At 41.9% G+C, this 24,429-nt stretch overlaps 1 protein-coding gene across 1 annotated transcript; it reads left to right on the top strand.

Moving 5' to 3' along the window:
- The first annotated feature begins 1,562 nt into the window (after nt 1-1,562).
- Nucleotides 1,563-17,147, top strand: nudt21 (nudix hydrolase 21). The gene is made up of 7 exons (XM_048546442.2): nt 1,563-1,817; nt 8,085-8,285; nt 9,561-9,624; nt 10,192-10,281; nt 11,781-11,856; nt 14,239-14,353; nt 16,428-17,147. The coding sequence occupies exons 1-7, from the start codon at nt 1,705-1,707 to the stop codon at nt 16,447-16,449; spliced, it is 681 nt and encodes a 226-aa protein (XP_048402399.1). The 5' UTR covers nt 1,563-1,704; the 3' UTR covers nt 16,450-17,147.
- Nucleotides 17,148-24,429: the final 7,282 nt, after the last annotated feature.

Below are 24,429 nucleotides of genomic sequence, written 5' to 3'. Positions count from 1 at the left end.
AATCCACGTAGACAAACAGAATTTTCACACAAGGTACCACAACAGCAAGTAATGAAGACAAATCAGCAGGTTAAAAATTGAAAGAACTGCAGATGCTGTAAATCAAGAACAAAAACAGAAGTTGCTGGAAAAGTTCAGCAGGTCTGGCAGCATTTGTGAAGAAAAATCACAGATAATGTTTCGGGTCCGTTGACCCTTCTGTTGCAGATAGAAACTCTATGTTGAATACCATGTGGATCTGAGTAATGACATGCCTTCAGTCATAATTATCATTATAATGTGTTGACGTTGGTCCTGGGTGCTTGCCTCAGGTCCCTGCAGTTTCACAACTTGTTTGGGTGTCCCAAAGGTTCCCAAGCGGAATATGAGTTGCTGTTCCTGCAACCTTCGGGTGGCATCATTGTGGCACCGCAGTTAGCCCATGATGGAACCCTGCAGCCCAATGATATCAATGTGGACTTCACCAGCTTCAAAATCTCCCCTTTCCCCACCGCATCCCAAAACCAGCCCAGTTCGTCCCCTCCCCCCACTGCACCACACAACCAGTCCAGCTCTTCCCCTCCACCTACTGCATCCCAAAACCAGTCCAACCTGTCTCTGCTTCCCTAACCTGCTCTTCCTCTCACCCATCCCTTCCTCCCACCCCAAGCCGCACCTCCACCTCCTACCTACTAACCTCATCCCACCTCCTTGACCTGTCCGTCTTCCCTGGACTGACCTATCCCCTCCCTACCTCCCCACCTATACTCTCCTCTCCACCTATTTTCTTTTCTCTCCATCTTGGGTCCGCTTCCCCCTCTCTATTTATTCCAGAACCCTCACCCCATCCCCCTCTCTGATGAAGGGTCTAGGCCCGAAATGTCAGCTTTTGTGCTCCTGAGATGCTGCTGGGCCTGCTGTGTTCATCCAGCCTCACATTTTGTTATCTTGGATTCTCCAGCGTCTGCAGTTCCCATTATCACTGTTAGTTTTATAGTTTTGTTTGATTCAGCACAGTTTTTTTAAAAAAAATTCTTGGAACATGTATTATATATGTTCTTTGCGATATAACCATTAAAGTTTTTTTTAAACTTCGCCTGGGGCAGGCTGTGGTTTAATATTTAACCTGCACGATATCACTGCAATAATGCAGCGTCTCTACCAGGAGTGCTTTGATCCTGCGAAAACAGCTTATTCCAGAATAAAGGGTTGCAAGTTTCGTCCGAATGTGCCAAACCCTCACTGAACAAAAGCCTGTATTTCGAATGATAAGCTACGAAAATGAGACCTATCTTACACTGCAACCTCCTCCCCAACTGCTGTGTAAACGCTGTTCCCCACACCACCCCCCACCACTTCAGCTCTGAGGAGGAGTCAGCCAGACTCGAATCATTAGCTTGCTTTATTTCCACGGATGTTGCTTGAGGCCCTGTAATCGCCAGCTTTTTTTTAAATTTTCCTTTCAGCGATTTCCCGGACATGCTTCTGTCAGCACTGACATCTCTGCCACTTACTCAGGAACAGGACAAGCCTTCTGCCCCTCAACACTGCGATACTGCCCCCTACCGAGCGTTGTTTCCCTGACCCGGAAGTGTTCCCTGACCTGGAAACGTGGGTTTCGGGTTAAAGCGCGAAGGCGGCCTTGTTGATCCTTGTGTGTGTGAGAGAGGGAGAACCCGTTCCCGACGCTGCACTGGGTCCCGTACCTTTCATCAGCTTGTTGCTATGTCTGTGGTTCCGCCGAGCCGCTCGCAGGCGGGCTGGCCCCGCGGAGTGTCTCAATATGGGAATAAGTACCTGCAGGCAAAGCCGCTAACCCTGGAGAGGACCATCAACCTGTGAGTATCCAATACACTGGATTCTGTATATACCTCTGTCGAGCTAGTTTCATGTGAACTTGAAAATAGTATATTTAAAGTTTTAAAAAAGTTGCAGATGGAATCCAATTCTTGAATACCGTGTGGATTTGAGTAATGACTTGCCTTCAGAAGTAGTTATCGTTATAGTGTATCAGAGATGGTAGGAACTGCAGGTGCTGGAGAATCTGAGATAACAAGGTGTGGAGCTGGATGAACACAGCAGGTGAAGAAGCATCAGAGGAGCAGGAAGGCTGACGTTTCGGGTCTAGACCCTTCTTTCTGCCTCTCTGATGCTGCTTGGCCTGCTGTGTTCGTCCAGCTCTACACCTTGTTATCTGTATCGTTATAATGTGTTGAGGTTGGTCCTGGATGTTCGCTTCAGGTCCCCGCAGTTTCATTTTTTTTTGGGGTGTTCCAGCGTTCAAGTACAGATTTAATATTAAGATTTTGTTCATTTTAAGTCTGTCTGACATGAACTGGTTTTTGTAGTTGTCTGATCTCGTGAATTACTTGTTGGTATCTAGCCATGTGTCTTCAGCCTAGTAACTTGAGAGCTCATGAATGGAAATAGTTTATTGGACTTACTCCAGTAAATTTAATTGGATATCAATGAAATGAGTGGAAGTTACTTTCACAAAGAGTGTGAAATGGCTGTGTTTCAGAGGATTGTTTCAAATTTATCCATGAACTTTGCAACCAATTTAGAATTCTTGAGTAAAAACAAAAATATGAAAAAACAAATTCAGGTAATACCTCTGGCCTAGAGGCCAATCTACATGTTCCGGTGAAGCTGACTTGTTTGTTATAGTGTAAAGTGGTCAAGTGTATTCTTGATGTAGTCTTGTCAAACAGCTCTAGTGGAATAGATAGGCTTTGTTAATATCAGCTATTTCTGTGGTGTTTTTGGTACTCAGGTTTCCTAGATTATGGCATTAAATTGTCTACAGGGTACCTAAGTTTACTGTAAAACAGTAAATGAGAGAGTATATGCAAATCAAGCCACTGATGCTGAAGACATTAAACTGTTACAATAAACTAAAGTTGGGCATTTGCAGGTTAATCAGCACTATCAATTTGAATTTTCAAGAGTGTAACCTTTCTTCTTCTTGAGATTTAGCCACTGCCTTGAACGTTTGTAAAACCTCTTTCTTCTTGAGACAGTGCTGTTTGCATAGGAGTTCTCAGCTTTGCATGCAGCGGTAGTGAAGAAGCTGTGCAACAGTTCAGGCCTTTTGGCCCATCATGTTGTGCTGACCTATTATCCTACTCTTGAGGTCAGGATGATGTGAGACTTCGCTCGTAGAAGTGATCCTTTGCCCTGGCTCTCCTAAGTGGTAGAAGTGGTTCTGAAGATTTAGTCAAAGGATGCATTGCTACCTTTGCATCTGATGGGTACCAAGTAAGTAATCCGCGCCATCTCAGACGATGGCTATCTGCTTTCATATTGAGGTTTTGTTCATTCCAGGCAAGTGGAACAAGGGGAGGTGATAGTCTAGTGGTACTTTTGCTGGACTGTTAATTCGGAGACCCAGATAACATTCTGGGGATCTGAGTTCAAATCCCACCATAACAGGTGGTGGAATTTGAATTCAATAAAATATCAGGAATTGAGAATCTAGTGATGACCATGAACCTGTTGTCAATTGTTGGAAAAACCCCATCTGATTTACCAATGTCCTTTGGGGCAGTAAACTTCCATCCTGATCTGGCCTGGCCTACATGTGACTCCAAACCCACAGCAATGTAAGATAATGAAATGTGAGGCTGGATGAACACAGCAGGCCCAGCAGCATCTCAGGAGCACAAAAGCTGACGTTTCGGGCCTAGACCCTTCATCAGAGGAAGGGTCCAGGCCCGAAACGTCACCTTTTGTGCTCCTGAGATGCTGCTGGGCCTGCTGTGTTCATCCAGCCTCACATTTCATTATCTTGGATTCTCCAGCATCTGCAGTTCCCATTACCACAGCAATGTAGTTGACTCTGAACTGCCCTCTGGGCAATTAGGGATTGGCAATAAATGCTGCCTAGCTCACGACACCCTCATCTTGTTAATGATTTTTTAAAAAAAATTCCATTACACTCTGACTTACAGATGGTGAACAGACTGTGAGAAACCTTGGACCTGCCCTTACAGCTGCTGTATTTATGTAGCAAGTCTGTTAAGCTTTTGATCAACAGCACACTAACTGGAAGCACTTGGACTACCACTTATTAAATGTCTTGCTGAAATGCTTATTCATTTATGGCTGTTGGAAGTTCATGCCCATGAATGACGTTGCAACCAAACTGCAATTTGTACTTGCCACTAGCTGAATTTCTGTAGGGGTCCTTGATCTCAAGCCATAATCCTTTGAGTGAATAACCTTTTTTTTTGAATGATGACAAAATATTACCTCTTCTTCCTGCCAATATCTAAATGATTGCAGTCTAACTAATCTGTTGATAGTGATGTGATAACGTTTTTCTTCCAGTGACTGTGACTTTGACCTTAGCTGGGGCACTGATGTCAGCCTCTGTTTAAATATATTGCTGTTGTGCATATTGAGGTGCAGAATTTATATTAACTCATGTTGGGTGCTTTTGAAATGTCAGTTTCTACAGCTGGATACTGTACTTTGAGATATGGGAAACTGTAAGAATAGAGGAAGAGGCTTTGTAATATACCATGCATCATATCAGCTGCTATTGTGTTCTCTTTACCTAAGTGTGAAGTTATTGATTTTGTTTGCAATAACAGAAAAGCAACTTAGTATCTAAATGGAGATAAATCCAGGATGCTTTGGTGCATGAGATCTGAGTGACCTCGTACACAAATTGCAGCATGTATTGCCTTTGGTACATAAGGAAGGCACATGGAGTTATGGTAGTTGTTGCTAAAGGAATAGATCATTAAAAGGTAGGAAGTGTTGCCTCATGCAGCTGCAGCATTGTTGAGACCTCACATGGAGTATTGGGTCATTTTTGCCTGACCCCCAACTTGAGATATATATTTGCATTGGAAGCAGTTCAGAGGAGTTCATTTAGATTTGATTCCAGAGATGAGGGATTTCTTGTGTGAGGAAAGATTGAGACTTGGGAATTCCTAGAGGTTCTCCACCCATACTTCAATCAACAAACATTTCCAATTGGACCCCAAATACGAACCCGTACAGATCAAAACTAGAAATGACAGTACTCACCATAACAGACCAGACAGTATAAATTCCAAGCAGAGTAGAAAAACGTCGCTTCATCGGAGGCACCACTGATGTCACCAAGCATGGTGACAAAACAGCTGAACAAAAACAGACCAGCTCGGCGAGCAAGTCAACAGCATCTGAGTTTGAGATAACAAAGTGTGGAGCTGGATGAACACAGCAGGCCAAGCAGCATCTCAGGAGCACAAAAGCTGACGTTTCGGGCCTAGACCCTTCATCAGAGAGGCGGATGGGGAGAGGGAACTGGAATAAATAGGGAGAGAGGGGGAGGCGGACCGAAGATGGAGAGAAAAGAAGATAGGTAGAGAGGAGAGTATAGGTGAGGAAGTAGGGAGGGGATAGATCAGTCCAGGGAAGACGGACAGGTCAAGGAGGTGGGATGAGGTGGTAGGTAGGAAATGGAGGTGCGGTTTGAGGTGGGAGGAAGGGATGGGTGAGAGGAAGAACAGGTTAGGGAAGCGGAGACAGGCTGGGCTGGCTTTGGGATGCAGTTGTGGGAGGGGATGAGCTGGGCTGGTTTTGGGATGCAGTGAGGGGAGGGGAAGAAATGGGCTGGTTTTGGGATGCAGTGGTGGAAGGGGAGATTTTGAAGCTTGTGAAGTCCATATTGATACCATTCGGCTGCAGGGTTCCCAAGCGGAATATGAGTTGCTGTTCTTGCAACCTACGGGCGGCATCATTGTGGCACTGCAGGAGGCTCATGATGGACATGTCGCCTGAGGAATGGGAGGGGGAGTTAAAATGGTTCGCAACCGGGAGGTGCAGTTGCTTGTTGCGAACCGAGCGCAAGTGTTCTGCAAAGCGGTCCCCAAGCCTCCACTTGGTTTCCCCAATGTAAAGGAAGCCACATCGAAAGTGTCGGAGGATGACCTCCCAGTCGTGAACCATTTTAACTCCCCCTCCCATTCCTGAGACGACATGTCCCTCATGAGCCTCCTGCAGTGCCACAATGATGCCACCCGACGGTTGCAAGAACAGCAACTCATATTCCGCTTGGGAACCCTGCTGCCCAATGGTATCAATGTGGACTTCACCAGCTTCAAAATCTCCCCTTCCTCCACTGCATCCCAAAACCAGCCCAGCTCATCCCCTCCCCCGACTGCATCCCAAAACCAGCCCAGCCTGTCTCCGCTTCCCTAACCTGTTCTTCCTCTCACCCATCCCTTCCTCCCACCTCAAACCGCACCTCCATTTCCTACCTACCACCTCATCCCACCTCCTTGACCTGTCCGTCTTCCCTGGACTGACCTATCCCCTCCCTACCTCCTCGCCTATACTCTCCTTTCTACCTATCTTCTTTTCTCTCCATCTTCGGTCCGCCTCCCCCTCTGTCCCTATTTATTCCAGTTCCCTCTCCCCATCCCCCTCTCTGATGAAGGGTCTAGGCCCGAAACGTCAGGTTTTGTGCTCCTGAGATGCTGCTTGGCCTGCTGTGTTCATCCAGCCCCACACTTTGTTATCTTGGATTCTCCAGCATCTGCAGTTCCCATTATCACTGATACAACGTCTGAGATTGAGACAGTTTAGGCCTGTGATTAGTAGAGTTTAAAAATGAGGCTTCCTAACTGTGATATAAAATGCCAAAGGGGATTCACAAGGTAAATGCAGAACAGACCTTGGTCCACATGAGAAAATCTAGAGTGACAGGTCATGGTTTTTGGCTAAGGGATGGTAGATTTAAAACAGATGAGAAGGCATTACTTCCCTAAAAGGTTGTAGATCTGCAGAATTTACTACCTCTGAGTGTGGTCGACCCCAGGACACTGAATAAATATGGAGGTAGACAGATTTATAATTATCAATAGTTTGAAAGATTATACGGAACATGCAGGAAACGGGAACTGAGGCAAAGTTGAGATCAGCTATGTCCTATTCAATGCTGATTTCATGGGACGAATTGTTTACACCACCTTCTTGTTGTATCTTTAGGGATGATCTCAACTTCATGGTTGTTTTGTCCTCTATGGTAATAAAAACTGTTGAGTGTGTTGATGAAAAGAGACTAGGAAGTCCAAGTTTCTGTTTTGCACATGTCAGGACTGGACTAGAATGCCAGACACTGACTTCTGCAATGCTTTGAAGAGGATACTGGTTCTCCTTTCCTGCCATCAATTGGCTTGGAGATAATGCAACAGCAGTTAACTGTAAGTCTTGGTTATCAAAGTAGGCCAATGAACTCTATTCAGGGCGTTGCAATGGAAATACAGCAGAGATGAGCAATTGCCATGACTTTTCCGAAATAAAAAGGAGTGTGTGCGAGATCATATTACCTATGAGCCCTTTGTATTAACATGTATCTCCTACACATGTAAATCTATCTTACAGAGTCTGACCTTCTATTTGTTTTAGGTTCTGAATTATTTCATGTGATGATGTGTAAGGGCAGAGTCATATATAATAATGGGAGCTTAGTCAAATCAGAAATTTTATGTATCAGACTTATAATCTTTTGTCTGAAATTGTTCTGCATTGAGTGGGATAGTTCAGATCCCATTGATGAATTTCCATTGAGTAGACGTTAACATCAGTAAGGAGTTGGTATGTCATTCTGATTTGTAAATAGCCTTCTTCCCAGAATAATCTAGGCTGGTTCAATGTTTTTTTTTATTCGGATGGACCTCACTGGCTGGCCAGCATTTATTGCTTGGCCCTAGTTGCCTTTCTCAGAAGTGGTGAGCTGCAGACCATGTGCTGTAGGCAGACTTTATGGCTTGCTAGGCCATTTCAGAGGATAGTTGAGTGAACCATATTTCTGTGTGGCTTGAGTCACATGTAGGCCAGAATAGTTGAGTGTGGCAAATTTCCTTTCTTGAAGGACAATAGTGAGCCTGTTGTTTATTTCCAACTCTCAGCAATTGTTTCATCGTCATCTTTAATTATTATCTGGATCTAAGAATTTGTTAAAATTCAAATTCCAACGTATGCTGTGGCAGGCTTCAAACCTGTGATGAATCTGGGTTCATTAATTTTGTGTTAGTACAGTTGTTTCTTGAATTTGTCACCAAGCAAATTTCATTGTAATATAACTATTACGGGAAATCTTTCTGCAGGTATCCACTGACAAATTACACCTTTGGTACCAAAGAGCCTTTGTATGAGAAGGACTGCTCTGTGGCAGCCCGATTTCAGCGCATGCGGGAGGAGTTCGAGAAAATTGGCATGAGGCGCACTGTAGAAGGTGTTCTGATTGTGCATGAACACAGACTTCCACATGTACTGCTATTACAGCTGGGGACAACCTTCTTCAAACTGTAAGTGTGGACAGTAATTAGCAACTTTTAAAAAAGAAAAATGTGATCTTGCCATAGGTCATGGGGATAATACTGACTGAAAGGTTTCAAACAGCTTATTAAACTGTTTCACTAATTTAGCAAAGTAATCTAATACAAGACTTCAGCATGGTAACATTTACCAGAGCCATAGAAGATTTGGTCAAGGGAAGGAGCTGTGAGGAGCCACTTAAACTACAATGAATGGTAAATGTTTTCGGAAAGAAATTGAAACTTGAGGCCTAGACTCTCACAGGCACAGCCAGTAATGTTGGTCTGAAATACTCTGGGAATTTGCACAAGAATCCAGAATTAGATGAAGGTTTCACAATTGATGCCTGGTGATGAACATATGGGTAAGCAATACCAAGAATAGCCAGTAATCTATTAGGTGTCAAAACTTGGAGTGTTGGAGGCAGCTACTTTCTTCCCAACTTTTAAAATAAAAACTAAACAGGTCAGTCATCTTAGATTTTTGTTAGACACTTCTTCAGCTGGGTTAATGCCAGAAGCAATCTGATACCTCATCACAGATGCTGACTGACCTGCTAAGTGTGTTGGGTTCTGCTCATTATGACTGTACATCGTAGAGTGTTTCCAAATGATGTAGGTGGAATTTACTGTAACTGTTCCTCTTAGGGGATTTATGCATTATATGCCACCCAGTGTTGTGAGTAAACTAATTTTAACCTGTTGTCTGATTTTTTTTTTAAAGCCCAACTGAAGCTAATTGGCTATCAACTTTCTGGCAGGAGAATGCATAAGCAGAATGCACATCTCCCAGTGTTGGAGAGAATACACTATTTAAACAAAAATTGAAACGAGGCCTAGATCTGCCTCATAGAGTAGATATTTTTCACGTTTCCATTTGAGGAAAATATTCCTGGCTGAGGCACACATCTTTCAGCTTGATCATGTGCATTGGATACCTAAAAACAAAAACAAAAAATTAGGCAGGAAATGGCATGTGTCTTTTTCTTGAATGTTTGCTCTTCTATTTGCCTTCTTCCCCCCCCCCCACCCCCCAACCAAGGAGAAATTATGCAAATTAACACCAGCGAAGGAAAATTAATACGTAGTTGTAAAGCTCATTCTGCATTCCCAAATTACAAATGTAACCTAATGTAAGGATGGTTTTCATGACTGTCGTTTTTTTTATTTGAAGCGGTGAAGTAGTTTATCGACCTCTTCATTTTTTTGTTGTTTGTTTAAACTTATAATGGTAATTCCATTTTTGTTTTGTTTTATGGGTTTTAGACCTGGTGGTGAGCTGAACCCTGGAGAAGATGAGGTTGAGGGTCTGAAGCGTCTAATGACAGAGGTACAGAACCTGTGCTTGCTTGGATATATTCCATATGTTGGGTGGTGTATGTACTGAACTATCTGGTTAGTGTCTGACCTAGGTTTTCTGTCTCGTATTTGAACTTTTCAGTCAGAAGATTAAATGAGACCTGAATAGTGCTGGTTTGTCTGCTTATTGAACTACTTTGAGTGGCTCATTGCTTAAATTTCAGATTTAGACTCTTGCACGCTTGTGGAAAATTGCTGTCTTTATGAGAACCTTGTACCTTCTACTGAGAAACATTTTTTCCAACCTGATGTATGCTGTTTGTTGAAAATGGGGTCCTTTACTTTTCTTTTGCCCATGAGTGGAGAAATAGTGAAATGGAAGTCAAAGTACGAAAAGAGGATTTCTAGAACAAAGAATGGATGTATTAACTCTATAACTGTTGTTAATTTTTCTGGGAGAGAAAAAGGCAAATTTTCTAGTGAAAGCACCCAATAAAACCACTTCACTTCGAGTGGCCTAAAATGAAAATTGTAATTTGATGCAAGGAGAATCTGAGGTTGGGGAGATGTAAAAGTACATTGAACTGTATTTCCACAGATCTTGGGTCGCCAAGATGGTGTCCAGCAAGACTGGGTAATCGATGACTGCATTGGCAACTGGTGGAGACCCAACTTTGAGCCCCCGCAGGTGAGTCCAGAATTTTAACATACCTGGGATAATACTGAAAGCTGTAAAATCATCTTTAAATCACTACAAGGCATGAAGCATTGGGAATGTCAGCTTGTGCTATTTCCTGGCTTCTTGAGATATGAAACCAAATTGAGTTTATTTTTGAGCTTTCTAGTCTGACTTGAATTTAATTGGTTGTATGTGACAGGAAGCAGTGGACATTCTTTTTTTCTTTGACAGTAAACACTAGTTAACTGAACTGGTTGAGTTCCATGTGTTCCTCTTAACATTAAAAACGATACTCACTTTTTTTTTAAGAAAGAATGTGGTCTTTTTACACTTTCCCATTCATTTGCACAACTGATTCTCAATAGCTGAGGCAATTGAATCAGTATGATGCAGAGGCATAAGCAATTGGCAAACCTTCAATAGTGTCTTTTAACAATTGTTTTGAAAACATTTTAAATTGTATGCATTTTTATTGTGGATTAATACTTTATCATATCCTGCACTGATGTACTCTTGTCACGAGTTTTCAATGCAACCCACCAGCCTTTCCCTAACCACAAAAAGGAAAATAGCACAATTATTCCAATCCCCTCCTGGGGTGGTTGTCTTTGTTCATATTGTTTATCATTTTACCTGCTGCTGATTTTTAAGAGTTTCTACTGTGGTTTTTGCCAAGCCCACCTTGATCCAGAGCCTCTATAATGCAAGTTTTATATCTGTATTCGAGAGACAACATGTCAGCTCATAATGTTTTCTCTCTATAGAGTCATTTTCACCTGCAGCACTTTGTTTATCGCTCAACATGTTCATTTTTCCATCGTCTCCCTGTGCGTTTTCTTGGGACACTTTGGGTTTGCAGTGATTTTGGTATAGAGCTGTCAAGGTAATTGATACCCACCCCGCATGCAGGCTCTTGGAACCAAGGACTATGGCTATGGCTGCCATCTGAGGTAGTTGGCAAAGAACAGGCATGAACCTCAGCTCCTTGTGCAAATAAGTTGACTATTTAAACTACTTTTTCTACTCTAGTTCTGATATTCGAATTCCTATATGCTTATTATAGGAGATCACACTTTCAGTTGAACCAATAAGGGATTTTGTTTTGGATGCCATTCACACATATGGTAGCAACGTACCTTGTGGAAAATAAACCTATAATATGACAGTGATTTCAGCCTTCAGCGCTGAATGGAATTAAATTGTTGAGAGCAGTTTTGTGATTCCTGACATTGTAAAATGATGCTTTTTTTAACACCTTACGGCTTTTGGTATAAACCAGACTCTGGGAGACATGATTTAGTCAAACAGCTTTGAGTTGAGGGGCTGTATGTATTATTACTTTATCTAATACTAATAGAAAATATTTGTTCGGTTTTTTTTGTCCTTGAATTAATGGATCATATGGTTCAGCACTCATGAGTTATCTGTGAACCTTTCTCTAATGTGAGAAATCTTACGCATTACCTACATGTGTACCGTACGTAACGTTGTTTTTTCATTTCCTGCAGTATCCCTACATTCCAGCTCACATCACCAAACCCAAAGAGCATAAGAAGCTGTTTTTAGTGCAACTTCAAGAGAAAGGTAAATCGTGAGACAGAATGTGTGATTGCACCCGCATGCAGTCTGGGAGCTTGGAGGTGTACTTCGGATGAAAATATTTAATATAAGATCTAAATGATCAACAGAGTAAAATGCATCACCTCCAAGCATTTACAGTGAATTAATAATTCAAACACTGCTGTTCAGCAGACGTAGCTTTGCAATAAATGTCTTTTAATGTCACTGCTTGTAAAAGACTGTTAGCCATGATACTTAAAATCCTGTGCTATTGATGAAATAATCCTTTGATCTTTGACCAAGCCCCTGAGTGTTGATCAAATCACTTATTTGTAAAATGGCATTTCTGATGCAGTCCTGCCTCAGTATTGCAATGAATTCGGTATTGGTTATATTTGTAGGTTATTTGGAAACTTATTTGAACTTCAGCTTCTGACTAAAGGATTCTGCCAGTGAGTCCTTGCTGATGTCATCAATGCTGTCAGGATCCAGTTTCCTATCCGCCCAATCAGATCAATAAATCATGCCTTTCTGACACTTGATCTCTCTCAACCCCTTAGCCCTGGTAATGTTTTACTGCTGCTCTGACTCACTAAGTAGTTATCACTTGATGTCTGTGATTTACCTGCAGAATGATTTGTGAACATTGCAGCCAAAGCAAATTCTCTTCTAGCTTCTCTTAAAAAGGTTTCTGTGCTGGCAGTGGTGAAATCCTGGTTACTTCTAACTGTTAGCTCCCCAAGAATGCCGCTTTGGCTTAGCGTCAATTAAACATGGGATTTGGTTACTTTTTGTGTCAGCCAGATGTATGGCTGCCTTGAGTTTTGGAACATTTTGTATACCCAGCTTCTGAAGCTAAACTACTAAGATTTATCTGTGGAGGACTTTCAGGAAGGGATACAATTAAATTTGAATCATTAGTGCAATCTCTTAACAGACCAACATGGTAGCTTAGGTTACAGCTCAATTCTTTCTTAACCCAAATGGTGCAGACCTTGCTTGTGTAGTTTTCTTCATTCTGGCAGACCAACACAAATTTCATGGCTTGTCAGTTGCTGGAAGTGTGAGCTAATTTTGGGCTTTGGTCCTGTCATTCATAAACTTAAATCTCCATTGGTGAAAGAAACAGGAAAGATGAGAAGTGAATCTGAGGGATGAATTAATTTTGAATTGAGCACAGAAAGGAAAATAACATTGTACTGAGACAAAGGAAAGGAACTCAAATTTTGAATTTAGTCCAAGCAAAAATAATGCATGCTAATTTAAATCCTTCCTGTGAGCTGGATTGGTTGATTGGTGTTGTAGCATTTTAAGATGAGAACATAACGTACATTTGGGGAGGCAATGGCTTAGTGGTATTATTGCTAGACTGTAAATCCAGAGACCTAGATGTTCTGGGGACCCAGGTTTGAATCCTGCCATGGCAGATGGTGGAATTTTAATTTAATAAATATCTGGAATTAAGAATCTAATGATGGCCGTGAATCCATTGTCGATCGTTTGGGACTGGGAGGAGGGGGGCGGAATCCCAGCTGGTTTACTAATGTCCTTTTAGGGAAGGAAACTCCCCTACTGCATCCCTAAACCAGCCCAGTTCGTCCCCTCCCCCCACTGCACCACACAACCAGCCCAGCTCTCCGCCCCCCCACCCCCCCCACCCACTGCATCCCAAAACCAGTCCAACCTGTCTCTGCCTCCCTAACCGGTTCTTCCTCTCACCCATCCCTTCCTCCCACCCCAAGCCGCACCCCCATCTACCTACTAACCTCATCCCACCTCCTTGACCTGTCCATCTTCCCTGGACTGACCTAACCCCTCCCTACCTCCCCACCTATACTCTCCTCTCCACCTATCTTCTTTTCTCTCCATCTTCGGTCCGCCTCCCCCTCTCTCCCTATTTATTCCAGTTCCCTCTCCCCATCCCCCTCTCTGATGAAGGGTCTAGGCCCGAAACGTCAGCTTTTGTGCTCCTGAGATGCTGCTTGGCCTGCTGTGTTCATCCAGCCTCACATTTTATTATCTTGCCATCCTTACCTGGTCTGGCCTACATGTGACTCCAGACCCACAATGTGGTTGACTCTTAATTGCCCTCTGGAGGGTAATTAGGGATGGGGAATAAATGCCACCTAGCTCGTGATGCCATCATCCTGTGAATGAATAAAGAAAGAGTTTTTAAATTAAGCTCAAGCTCCCAGCAGTGAGGTTTATTGCACAAGTACAGCAAATTTAAAGGGTGTCGTCAGTTTGACTGACTGAATTGGCTTGATCGTGCACGGCACACAATAACTTGCTTTCCTGCAAGTCTTGGGCTGCTGTCTTTTACTATTTTTAATAAATATGCAGTAACTATACTTGTGACACATGCTTTGATTCTGGTGGTCTTTAATAATCTGTTTTGATTGACAGCCCTGTTTGCAGTGCCAAAGAATTACAAATTGGTTGCTGCGCCATTATTTGAGCTTTATGACAATGCTCCAGGTTATGGACCGATCATCTCTAGTCTTCCTCAGCTTTTGAGCAGGTATGAAGAATAGAATTGGTGGACATGTTGCTGTTTGAGATCTACAGATTGCATAAAACTCATAGTTGGGTACACCCTGAGAAAGGGCATCAGGACAGATTTTGAGTTGGGTAAAAGTCTGAAGAAACTTTTTATAGAAATGGTTTTAACTGATGTGCTAGTCATGAATTTTGTCTACACTGTCTTGCATATTTTAACAATAGAAGTTGGACAGGGGTTTTAGGGAAGGTTTCGAGGGATGCTTTCCTGGAACATTGTAAGGACCACATTCCAGTTTGTGTCTCTGACCACAAAAATCTCCTTTTTACAACTTAATAACCACTTAAAGTTTTAGCAAAGATTTGTAGCTTGGGTTGTGGATGAGGTTGCTGACTTGCTCGCAGAGCTGGTTTGTTTTTGTTCAAATGTTTTGTCACCATGCCAGGTGACATCATCAGTGAGGCCTCTGAAGTTGTTCTACTCCTTTTGGAATTTATACTGAATGGCCCGTTGTGGCAAGTAGTGTCATTTCTGGTTTTGATATGTATGGGTTTGTGTATGGGGTCCAATTCCGTTTGTTTGTTAATTTGAAGTATGGATAGAGAACCATGCCTCTAGGAATTCCTGTGCATGTCCATGTTTGGCTTGGCCTCCTGTGGTTACATTGTCCTAGTTGCACTGATGGCCTTCGTTGTCCGAGTGTACTGATATTGAGGAATATTCATCATGTCATTTTGCCGCTAGCTGACTTCCATGTATTCTGGTGACTAGTTTCCTTTCTGTCTGTCCAACGTAATGTTTGTGGCAGTTGTTGCATGATATTTTGCAAACCAAATTGGTTCTGCATGTTGTGGGAGTGTTATCTTTAATCCTTGAGTGTTTGTTTGGTGTTGAATGGCCATGGACAAGTGGGCTACCGTGATTCCTAGCTATATTAGGAGTCTCATTGTCGGTTCTAGATGTAGGACAGTGTGGTCAAAATGTTAAGGCATATTGTGCCCTCCTGTTATTGTCTGTTTAGTAGGCATCTGCAGATGAAGTTGCAGGGATATCTGTTCATAGCGGAGAATTTGTATCGGCATAGGTCCACCTATACCTAAGACCACTAGGAATCATGGTGGTCTACATGCCCATGCCCATCTATGAAAAACACTCCAGAATTTAAGATCCCATTCCCACTTCACGTGGAGCCAACTTGGTTTGTAAAATATGATGCAACGTCTGCAACAAACATTACATCTGATGGACAGGAAGGAAACTCGCTGTCAGAATGCATGAACATCAGCTAGCAGCAAAATGACATGACAAATGTTCACTACTATCAGTACAGTTGGACAAATGAAGGCCATTTGTTTAACTGGGAAAACGTAACCATTAGTAGCCCAAGCCAAACATAGCCACGCATGGAAATTCTCAGAGGCGTGGTTCTCCATCCATACTTGAATCAACCAACCTATCGAATTGGATCCTAGATATAAATCCATACAAGTCAAAACCAGAAATGACACTGCTCGCCACAATGGACTAGGTAGTATAAATTCCAAATGAAGTAGAATAACATTGTTTCATTGGCAGCCTCACTGATTTGTCACCTAGCATGTGATGAAATGTCTGAACGAAAACAAGCCAGCTCGGCGAGCGAGTCATCAACCTTTAACCGTCCATTTCTTGTGCAAGTGGAAAACATTTTTTTAAAACTTGTAATAAACAAGTGCTGGAGAAATTCAGCAGGTCTAGTCATATCTTTGGAGAGAAACAGTAGCCCCTTTTTTGAGTTTTGACATATTTAAAGAGTTACAGCATTCTGCATATGTTTCCAATTTCCAAAATCAAAGTATTTTGCTACCCTTTAAACTTCTTTCTTGTCAAAGTTTAAAACCATTCCTGTAAGTAGTTTAGCTGATTCAGGTTTCCATTTCAAGTCAGGTTGGCTTTTACAGAGCTTGTAGTCAGGCAACTTCCAAGACTTCAGAATCAGTTTAAAAACACACATGGGTTTATTCTTTAAGATCTTTAACTTGTTCTTACTTAAAGTAAAGAAAATTCTTTGCTTGCAATTTCAATGTATCTGAAACATTTTTCATTTGCATTCTAGGTTTAATTTTATTTATAACTGAAGTTTATGGAAATACACAACGTGCGATCATGATGGCCCAAGTAGGTCAAGTTTCCTTGAACATCTTCAACTATGAATTCTATCAGCCATTGACGATTAGAGTCCGTGTCAGTCGTATTTTTTTTTCCTCTGCAGCACTTGCCCTGATTTGGCTGATGGTTTGTTCAATTTTACAATAATTGAAGACAACTTAACTAGCACATTTTTTAGAAAATTTCTGCTCTTGTGTAACTGTTTGCATTTTCTACTTTATTAAAAGGAGAAGGATACGTAATGTGTTTTTAATTGACTAAGATTCATGACTTTTTTTTTTGTATTTCATCCTGTTTTGTAAATGGACGCAGCATTCAACCTTTGGACTTATAACACTCAACTGATTCTGCTGTTTAGTTTCTATGATAGGAACTTGGTTTCATCGTCTACCCTTTTGAAACAGTAGTTTTCTTGGTCATCTTTAGCCTTGTAGAGATATTGTCTGATTTATGATCAGTTTTGGGGCTCTTACTCAGGTTTTACCTTGTTGGTTGGGATGTTAATGCTTGTCTATTTTACAAACACCTATCTGCTGCTTCAGGCAGCGTTTTTGAAGTGTGTAAATGATCTGTCTGTTTGTGGAACTTTGCAAGTTGCTGCGGGGTCTGTGTATAACTTAAAATGTTTGTTTGTTATTCTGAACATTAAAATTATTTTCAACCAGTGCCACAGTAAAGGTCAAATAGACTGTCATCAAACTATGTTCATATATGAACAACATTTTTTTTGACAAAGGAAATTTAATTACAAATGGGGGTGATGGGCAATTTTGAAGTGGAGTAAGCCATTGAAGTTTGCATGGGTTCTGAAAAAAATCACGGTCCTGACAGCAAATGAACCACATACAGATTTAGGGGTTTTCTTGTATCTTCATGCCACTGCACCACCTGGTTCTTTCTGTGTTCTTTTTTTGCATAATCTCTCTGCAAGAAGTTAGCTGAAATCATTCTAACCAAGACAAGAGAGGCTTACTTGGTAATTATTACCTATCTCTAATTGCCTTTGTTGATGGTGAGCTGTCTCTCTGAACTACTGCAGCCCTTTTGGCTGCTTACGGAGAGGTGAGTCCAGGGTAATGATCCAACAACAGCAAGGAATAGTAACTGTTCCTGTCAGTGTGGCTTGGAAGATAACTTGTCGCTGCTGAGTTTCCAGGCGTTTGCTGCCCTTATCCCAAACGGTAGAGATTGTGTATTTGTGGAATATACAGTCAGAGAAACTGTGGTGAGATGCCACAGTGCATCTTGCAAATGATGCACATTTGACTGGCATCAATGATGAGATGGCAGCTTTGTCTTGGATGGTGTCAAACTTCTGGAGTGTTGTTGAGCTGGACTCATCCAGGCAAATGGAGAGTAACATTGACTGGGACTGCTGTAGTGTTAAGGGCTTTAGTGGGGAGGAATTTGTTCAAGAAAATTTTCTGGAACACATTTATCAGCATCTACATGCACCTGCTAGAGAAGGAGCAAAACTTGATCTCTTTGGAAATAAGGTGCGACAAGTCAGTGGGGGAAGTACTTTGGGACCAGCGATCATAATTTTATTAGTTTTAGAGAGACCATGTATAAAAGTTCAGGTTCTTATTTGGAATAGGGCCAATTTAGACCATGAGGCTGTAATTTCCAAAAGTTGATTGAGGCAGTCTGTTTGCAGGTAAAGGGATGACTGGCAAATGAGAGGCTGTCAAACGTGAGCTGATAAGAACCAACAGAACTGTGGATGCTGTAAATTGGAAGCCAAAAACTGAAATTGCTGTACAGGCTCAGCAGGTCTAGGACCATCTGCGGCGAGAAATCAGAGTTAATGTTTCAGGTAGACTGACCCTTCATCTGTTCTGAGGAAAGGTCACTCAACCTGAAACGTTAACTGATTTCTCTCCACAGATGCTGCCAGACTTGCTGAACTTTCGCAGCAATTCCTGCCTCTTTTTTTTTGTTTGTGACCTAATGTGAGTTCAGAGGCATTATGTTATTCCTCAGTAAAGAGGAGGACTGGTAAAAGTAGGGAACATTGGATATATAAAGATATTCAGGCTCTGGAATCCTGTGACGAATATCAGGAGTGCATTTTAAGAGGGAAATCAGACGGGCAAAAAGGATAAGAGATGCCCTTGACACACAATTAAGGATAACGCAATGTAATTCTGCAAGACTTCCAGTATGAGAGCAACTAGAGAGAACAGGGCACCCACATCATCTGTGTGGAACCACAGGTGATGCGTGAGAAACTAATATTTTGTAAGTAAAGGCTGACAAAATATATGAAAGCTGGGGAATTCGGAAAATAATTAGTGATTTCTTTCAACAGTCTCTCTCTCCCCCCCCACCTCTCTCTCCTCCCCCACCTCTCTCTCCTTTTAAAAGAAAACAGTAAAAAGTGGATCTCCACAACGTGATCACCTGTATCCCAGGACATTGCGGGCAATTCAGAAAGAAGTTGCGGGACTCGAGAGATTCTGTTTCAAATAGGGCTGAGGTGCTGGAGGACTGGTGGTGGCTAATCTTGTGCCTTCGTGTTAGACGCTGTATTTTGAGCCAGAAGGCATGTGTTCAAGCCTCACCTACTTCAGAAGTGTGTAATAATGTCTCTAGACAAATTGATTTAGAAAGTATCTTCCTGAAGAACTCTTGTTCTGCTGCACTTTGTGGCTGGAGGTTAATCATCTCAACCATCATCCTTTTGCGCTAGGAATGACATTTAAACCAGTGGAAAGTACCGTTGTCCTTTTTTGACTTTTGTAACCATGGCAATAAGTAAGCCTGAAGTGAAGTGGCTGCACTACACCCCATTCACACTGAGCTCAGTCACTTAGTTATTGATCGGGTGCTGATTGATAATGCTTTTGAGCTGCTACTATATCTTGTGATGGGGGTTGATAATAGGGCAATAATTGAATTTGTCCTTTTTTTTGTGGCCTTGACATAGCTGGGCAATTTTACACATGGCACTTACCTATATTGTAGCTATCATGAAACAGCTTGGCCAGGGCCCATTGATAGATCTAGGAAATACTGGGCATTCTATAAGTAGGTGTGGATTTAATTACTGGGTCAACTACACTAGACATGCTACTGCAATCATTAGAAATCAAGGTATGTTGCTGAAAGAGGCTTCCTAGCACTAGGCAAATGTGATAAGTATAGACAAGTGATAGTTGTGAACACTGTCATTAGCAAAATTGATTTTGCCTCTGGTGGGCGGTGGAATTGAACTTGTTTAAGCCAAGTGCTTTATTTCAAACATGGTTCCCTGAACACTCTGGCCATTGCTAGTCTCTGTCTATAACTTGAGTAGCCCAACAGAATTTGTATTCACCTTGCTGTCTTTGTTTGCAGTTTATTCCCTCTTTCCACCCCAAAGTCGTCTGCAGCAAATAATTGTTGGGTTAAATGATGTAGGTGTGCGTGTGTGTACACTCCCTGGTGAGACCTACACTGTGGAAACATGCCTATTTTAAAATAGGATCACAAAAGTTTTGGAGTAGATTTATAGCTCGGGTTGTGGGTGTTGAGGTTGGTTTGAACTCATTGAACTCAACCCTATATACATTCCACTACGGAGGAAACCTGGAAGTGAGGCAATCCATCGCAACGGACCCCCGAGTTCAAAAACCAGGTGGGAAAACACACTAACGCTTAATCAGAGGCTGCGCTGAGGATGTTACAGAGTACAGCAACGAAACATCAGCGGAACAACAAACTAGCTCGGGGAGCTAACCAACCTCAAAATAGGATCAAATAATAAAATTTGGTAAATGTTGCTGATGAAGGACAATGCAACTTGTAAAGGCAGTACTGTAAATAATTGCCAGACAGCATGTGGAAGGCCTTTTTCTTCTCCTGAAGGGAACCTTGCTTTCGTTTAGTTCAATTGGGTGCCACTTCCTTTGGACTTCAAGGTTGCCTTTTGGAGCTATGAAGTCTCAAGCCTTGCATCATACTTTAAGAACTATTGCAAGCTGCTGCTGGGCTGTTTGGATGACTCGGGTGATAAGATAAGTGTTTTGAAATGCCAACTGTGATCTAAAGCAAATTGTGGACATGTTGCCTGGAGTGGGGATGGGATTCCAGGTGGACCAAAAAAACCTGCTTTGCAAACTCTTAAACTCTCCTTGATGTACAAAAGTGCTTGATATTGGTCTGACTCTCTATTATGCTAGTAAGGTGGTATAATGAGATCTGTGTAAATCAGCATCACATAATTGACAACAGTAAGAAAACATCACCAGTACCAAGTGGACACGTGAGCCGGTCTTTGACATTGCACTGGAGAGCTGTATTTGAGAATGTACTGGGCACAGATGTAAATAGATGAGTGTAACCATACTTAAGGTTGTGAAGTTAATAATGAGCAAGCAGTCTCATGTACAATAGATGTACTGATGTCTAGCCTGTGATCCTTCAATCTGTTATCTTAATTTGGCTTTCAGCACATGTTAATGGAACTGATTCTGCCAGTTTACTGCCCTGCTGTTTGAAGGTGATATTTATTTCTGCTCTCACCACTCAATACGTTGCCTGTGAATTTCCCAGCTCTTGTCTTTGGACTAGCTGCAAAAAATCGCATGATCTATTATGTATAAGCAAGTATCCTGGCCCTGTACCATTTAAATAGTTCACATCTTCAGATTTTTTTTTTAGATTCTCTGCTTCCATCTTCCTTCTGTCACTTAACATCTGCATATACTGTACAGTTGTCTGCTTGTTTAGGTTTTGTTCCTTGCTTCAAATTACCAAGATCCAACTTGGCATAAGACACTGTATTATCTTCATAGCTTTGTTCTATCTGTGAAAGTAAAATTTAATATAATGCGTTAGTTCATCAGTTCATCGCTTGACGCAATTAAGCTTAATAATAAGAATGGAATGAAATTTCCTGCTGTCAATCACCACTTTGAAAGCACCACCTAAGCCTGTGCCATCTTTCATCAGCAAGCATGCAAACAGTTGTTCCATGAAACTGCTATCACCTGCACATTCACTTCCCAGTTGCACACTATCCAGAGCTGGTTTTTAATGTAACTTTTCTTGCACTGTTGCTGGGTCGATTATAGAACTGACTTCTTAATATCACGATGCATGTACCTCTACCAAAGGAGCTGCTACAGTTTCAGGGTCATTGTGTATGGAGATTAAATGCTGGCCAGCCAGTGACACCCACATCCCCTCAATAAGTTACAATCAACTTTTAAAAATATGTGGAGTCAGTTGGAGGCAGAGGGAACAGTCAATCAAGCTTTTCGTCTCTTTCCCCTGCGCGCTTCAGTCTGTCCCACTCCTATGCTTCAGCAGTGAAGGTCTGCAAATTTATTTAAAGTGCCCCTCTGATTTCCTTTTGTAATCAGCGTTCAGCTCAGTTTCTTGTAACCTCTTGGCCGTTAAGTTCTGTATCGTTATCACAGGTAGTTTTAAAACCAAAATCCCAGCATTCCACAACCTCTTTCCCAAAACCTCTAGCATGTAGTCTCTGTACAATGACTGAGATTAGTTTTTTTCACTTGTCTATTATACCTAAACCTGTCACACTCTTGGACCCCTGTATCACATCCTCACTCTCCTTTGCGTGACAGTGACCAATGCAACTCTTACAACCTAATTTCATAGATAAGATCACCGATCCCTAGAATCATCTTTTCTCAATGGCCTATACAATCATCCTAAAGTGTGGCAAGCCAGCAGGCCCTGCCTGAACAGGTCAGAAAGTGTTCAAATTCCATGCTGTGTTCATTAATCTGACACAGGCCAGCCGATTGACCCAACTGGTACCCTAATCGGAAGTGTATGTTTCACTAAATGCAAAGGGTTATCTTGACCTTTATAAATAATGCTATAGTATGCCAAAGCAAATCATTTATGTTTAGCACTGTAAGCCATTGGTTAAAACTCAGTTGAACCATCGTGCTGCATACTGACCGCTACATTTTGAAGGGTGAGGGGAAAGGATGCAGAAGAGATTTTCTGCAATTGTGGGTGAGGGACTGCCGTCCGTTGGAGAGACTAGACAACGTGCGACTTCTTTCCTTCGGATCGAGAACGAATACGGGCGATTAAATATTCGCAAGAATAAGGGGTTCGGTGTAAAGAGTGAGAAATTGCACTGATTAGATTGTTATTTTCAAAGTACCGCACAGGCTGTTTGAGTTCTACGATTCCGTGGGTTTTAATTAATGTTCTCAGATGTTGCAGTCACTCTTGCTATTTTTTCTTAACCACTCTTATCAAAACATAAAAGGCATTGTTATCCTACCGCCTTTTCAGCTTGATTCACTTCCGCCGAAATGCCTAAAGGAAACAAAAGGAGCCTGACTTGAATCATTTGCTGAGAGTACACGCGAAACCAGCAACCTAGTATCTCTGATAATAAAATGTGAGGCTGGATGAACACAGCAGGACAAGCAGCATCTCAGGAGCACAAAAGCTGACATTTCGGGCCTAGACCTGATGCTGCTTGGCCTGCTGTGTTCATCCAGCCTCACATTTTATTATCTTGGATTCTCCAGCATCTGCAGTTCCCATTATCTCTGATACAATTTTAACCTAGTATCTCTAGTGTCTCTTGTGACGCTATACTCAATCGAACAGACTTCTGAGGGATGGTGGCCAACTGTTAATAAGTCGACTGACCGTTTTGCATTTGCAAAGTTACGTTTGAAAGAAAATCTGGACTGCTATTGAAGCTGTACCATTCCACAATTAACATATTTCAAGGCCTGGACTCTACTAATTTAAGTACAGGAGTTTGTGTACAAATCGAGTAAATATCTTGAATCGGAAGGTGAAATATCCACATAGAAAACCACATATTTGGTTTATAATGTCCTATTGAACTACCGCATAGCGGTCTTGTAATAGTAACTTCATTCTTTAAAATGCTCGTTATTCCTCTACAATTTCTACAAACAGAAGTTGAGAAACAGAAGATGAGGTTTTGAAAAAAAAGGTGGCACGGTGATTCAGTGGTTAGCAAGCTCACAGCGCGAGGAACCCAGACTTGATTCCACCGTTGGGCGACTGTCCGTGGGAAGTTTGCACATTTTCCCCGTGCCTGCATGGGTTTCCTTCGGATGGTCCGGTTTCCTCCCACAGTCCAAAATGTGTAGGCTGGGTGGATTGGCCATGCTAAATTGCCCGTAGTGTTAGTGGATGTGTAGGTTAGGTGGGTAATAGGGTATGGGTTTGGGTGGGATGCTATGAGGGTCGGCGTGGACTTATTGAGCCAAAGGGCCTGTTTCTGAATTGTAGAGAATCTGATCAAATAGTTAATCACTGTTCATCTGCGCTTTGACTTTTTATAGACGCTAAAATCATTTTTAAAAATAAAGATAAAAAGACATAGGGCCTTAGAAACTGACAATATTCGGCGAAATAATAAAGAATCTTACCAGATGATGTCTTTAATTTGAGTCTTGTCAAAACGAATATCAACAGTAAAATTGTCAACACGCCACCTGTCCATCCAAACACCAAAGGAAGTGTGCCAGCTTTACCTACAGAATTGATAAATATTTGAATAAGAAACTGTATAGCGCAGTGGGACTTACATGCAGAGCATCGTGGAGTAGACACAGGACGGTGAGATGCAAAAGAGTATCCCAGGACCACAGCGTTCCATAAATATCTTTTCTGTGGGTAGTAAATATACAAGGATGACAATGTGTTTCAAATGACAAACCAGTTATAGGCCGGTAATGCAAATTTATGGAGGGAACAATTTCAGAAGGACACAAGAAGCTTCTCTCTGGACTGTTTGTCAACAGTAAAAGGTCCTACTTACTTCAAAATTAACGTGCTGTGCTACATGGGACTTCCCTTCATCAGCCTTCTGCAGTTAATTACATTTTTCTAAAAACCCGATGACATGGCAAAACGTCCCAGAGGACTCCATGGCAGCGTTATCAAATGCAATCCTGATCCAAAAAGTAATAATAGGAGGTGGAGACAGTTCG

Source organism: Stegostoma tigrinum, chromosome 16, assembly GCF_030684315.1.
Source record: "Stegostoma tigrinum isolate sSteTig4 chromosome 16, sSteTig4.hap1, whole genome shotgun sequence".
NCBI lineage: Eukaryota > Metazoa > Chordata > Chondrichthyes > Orectolobiformes > Stegostomatidae > Stegostoma > Stegostoma tigrinum.
The sequence above is the reverse complement of the archived record's forward strand: the minus strand, read 5'-3'. Positions and strand labels throughout refer to the sequence as shown.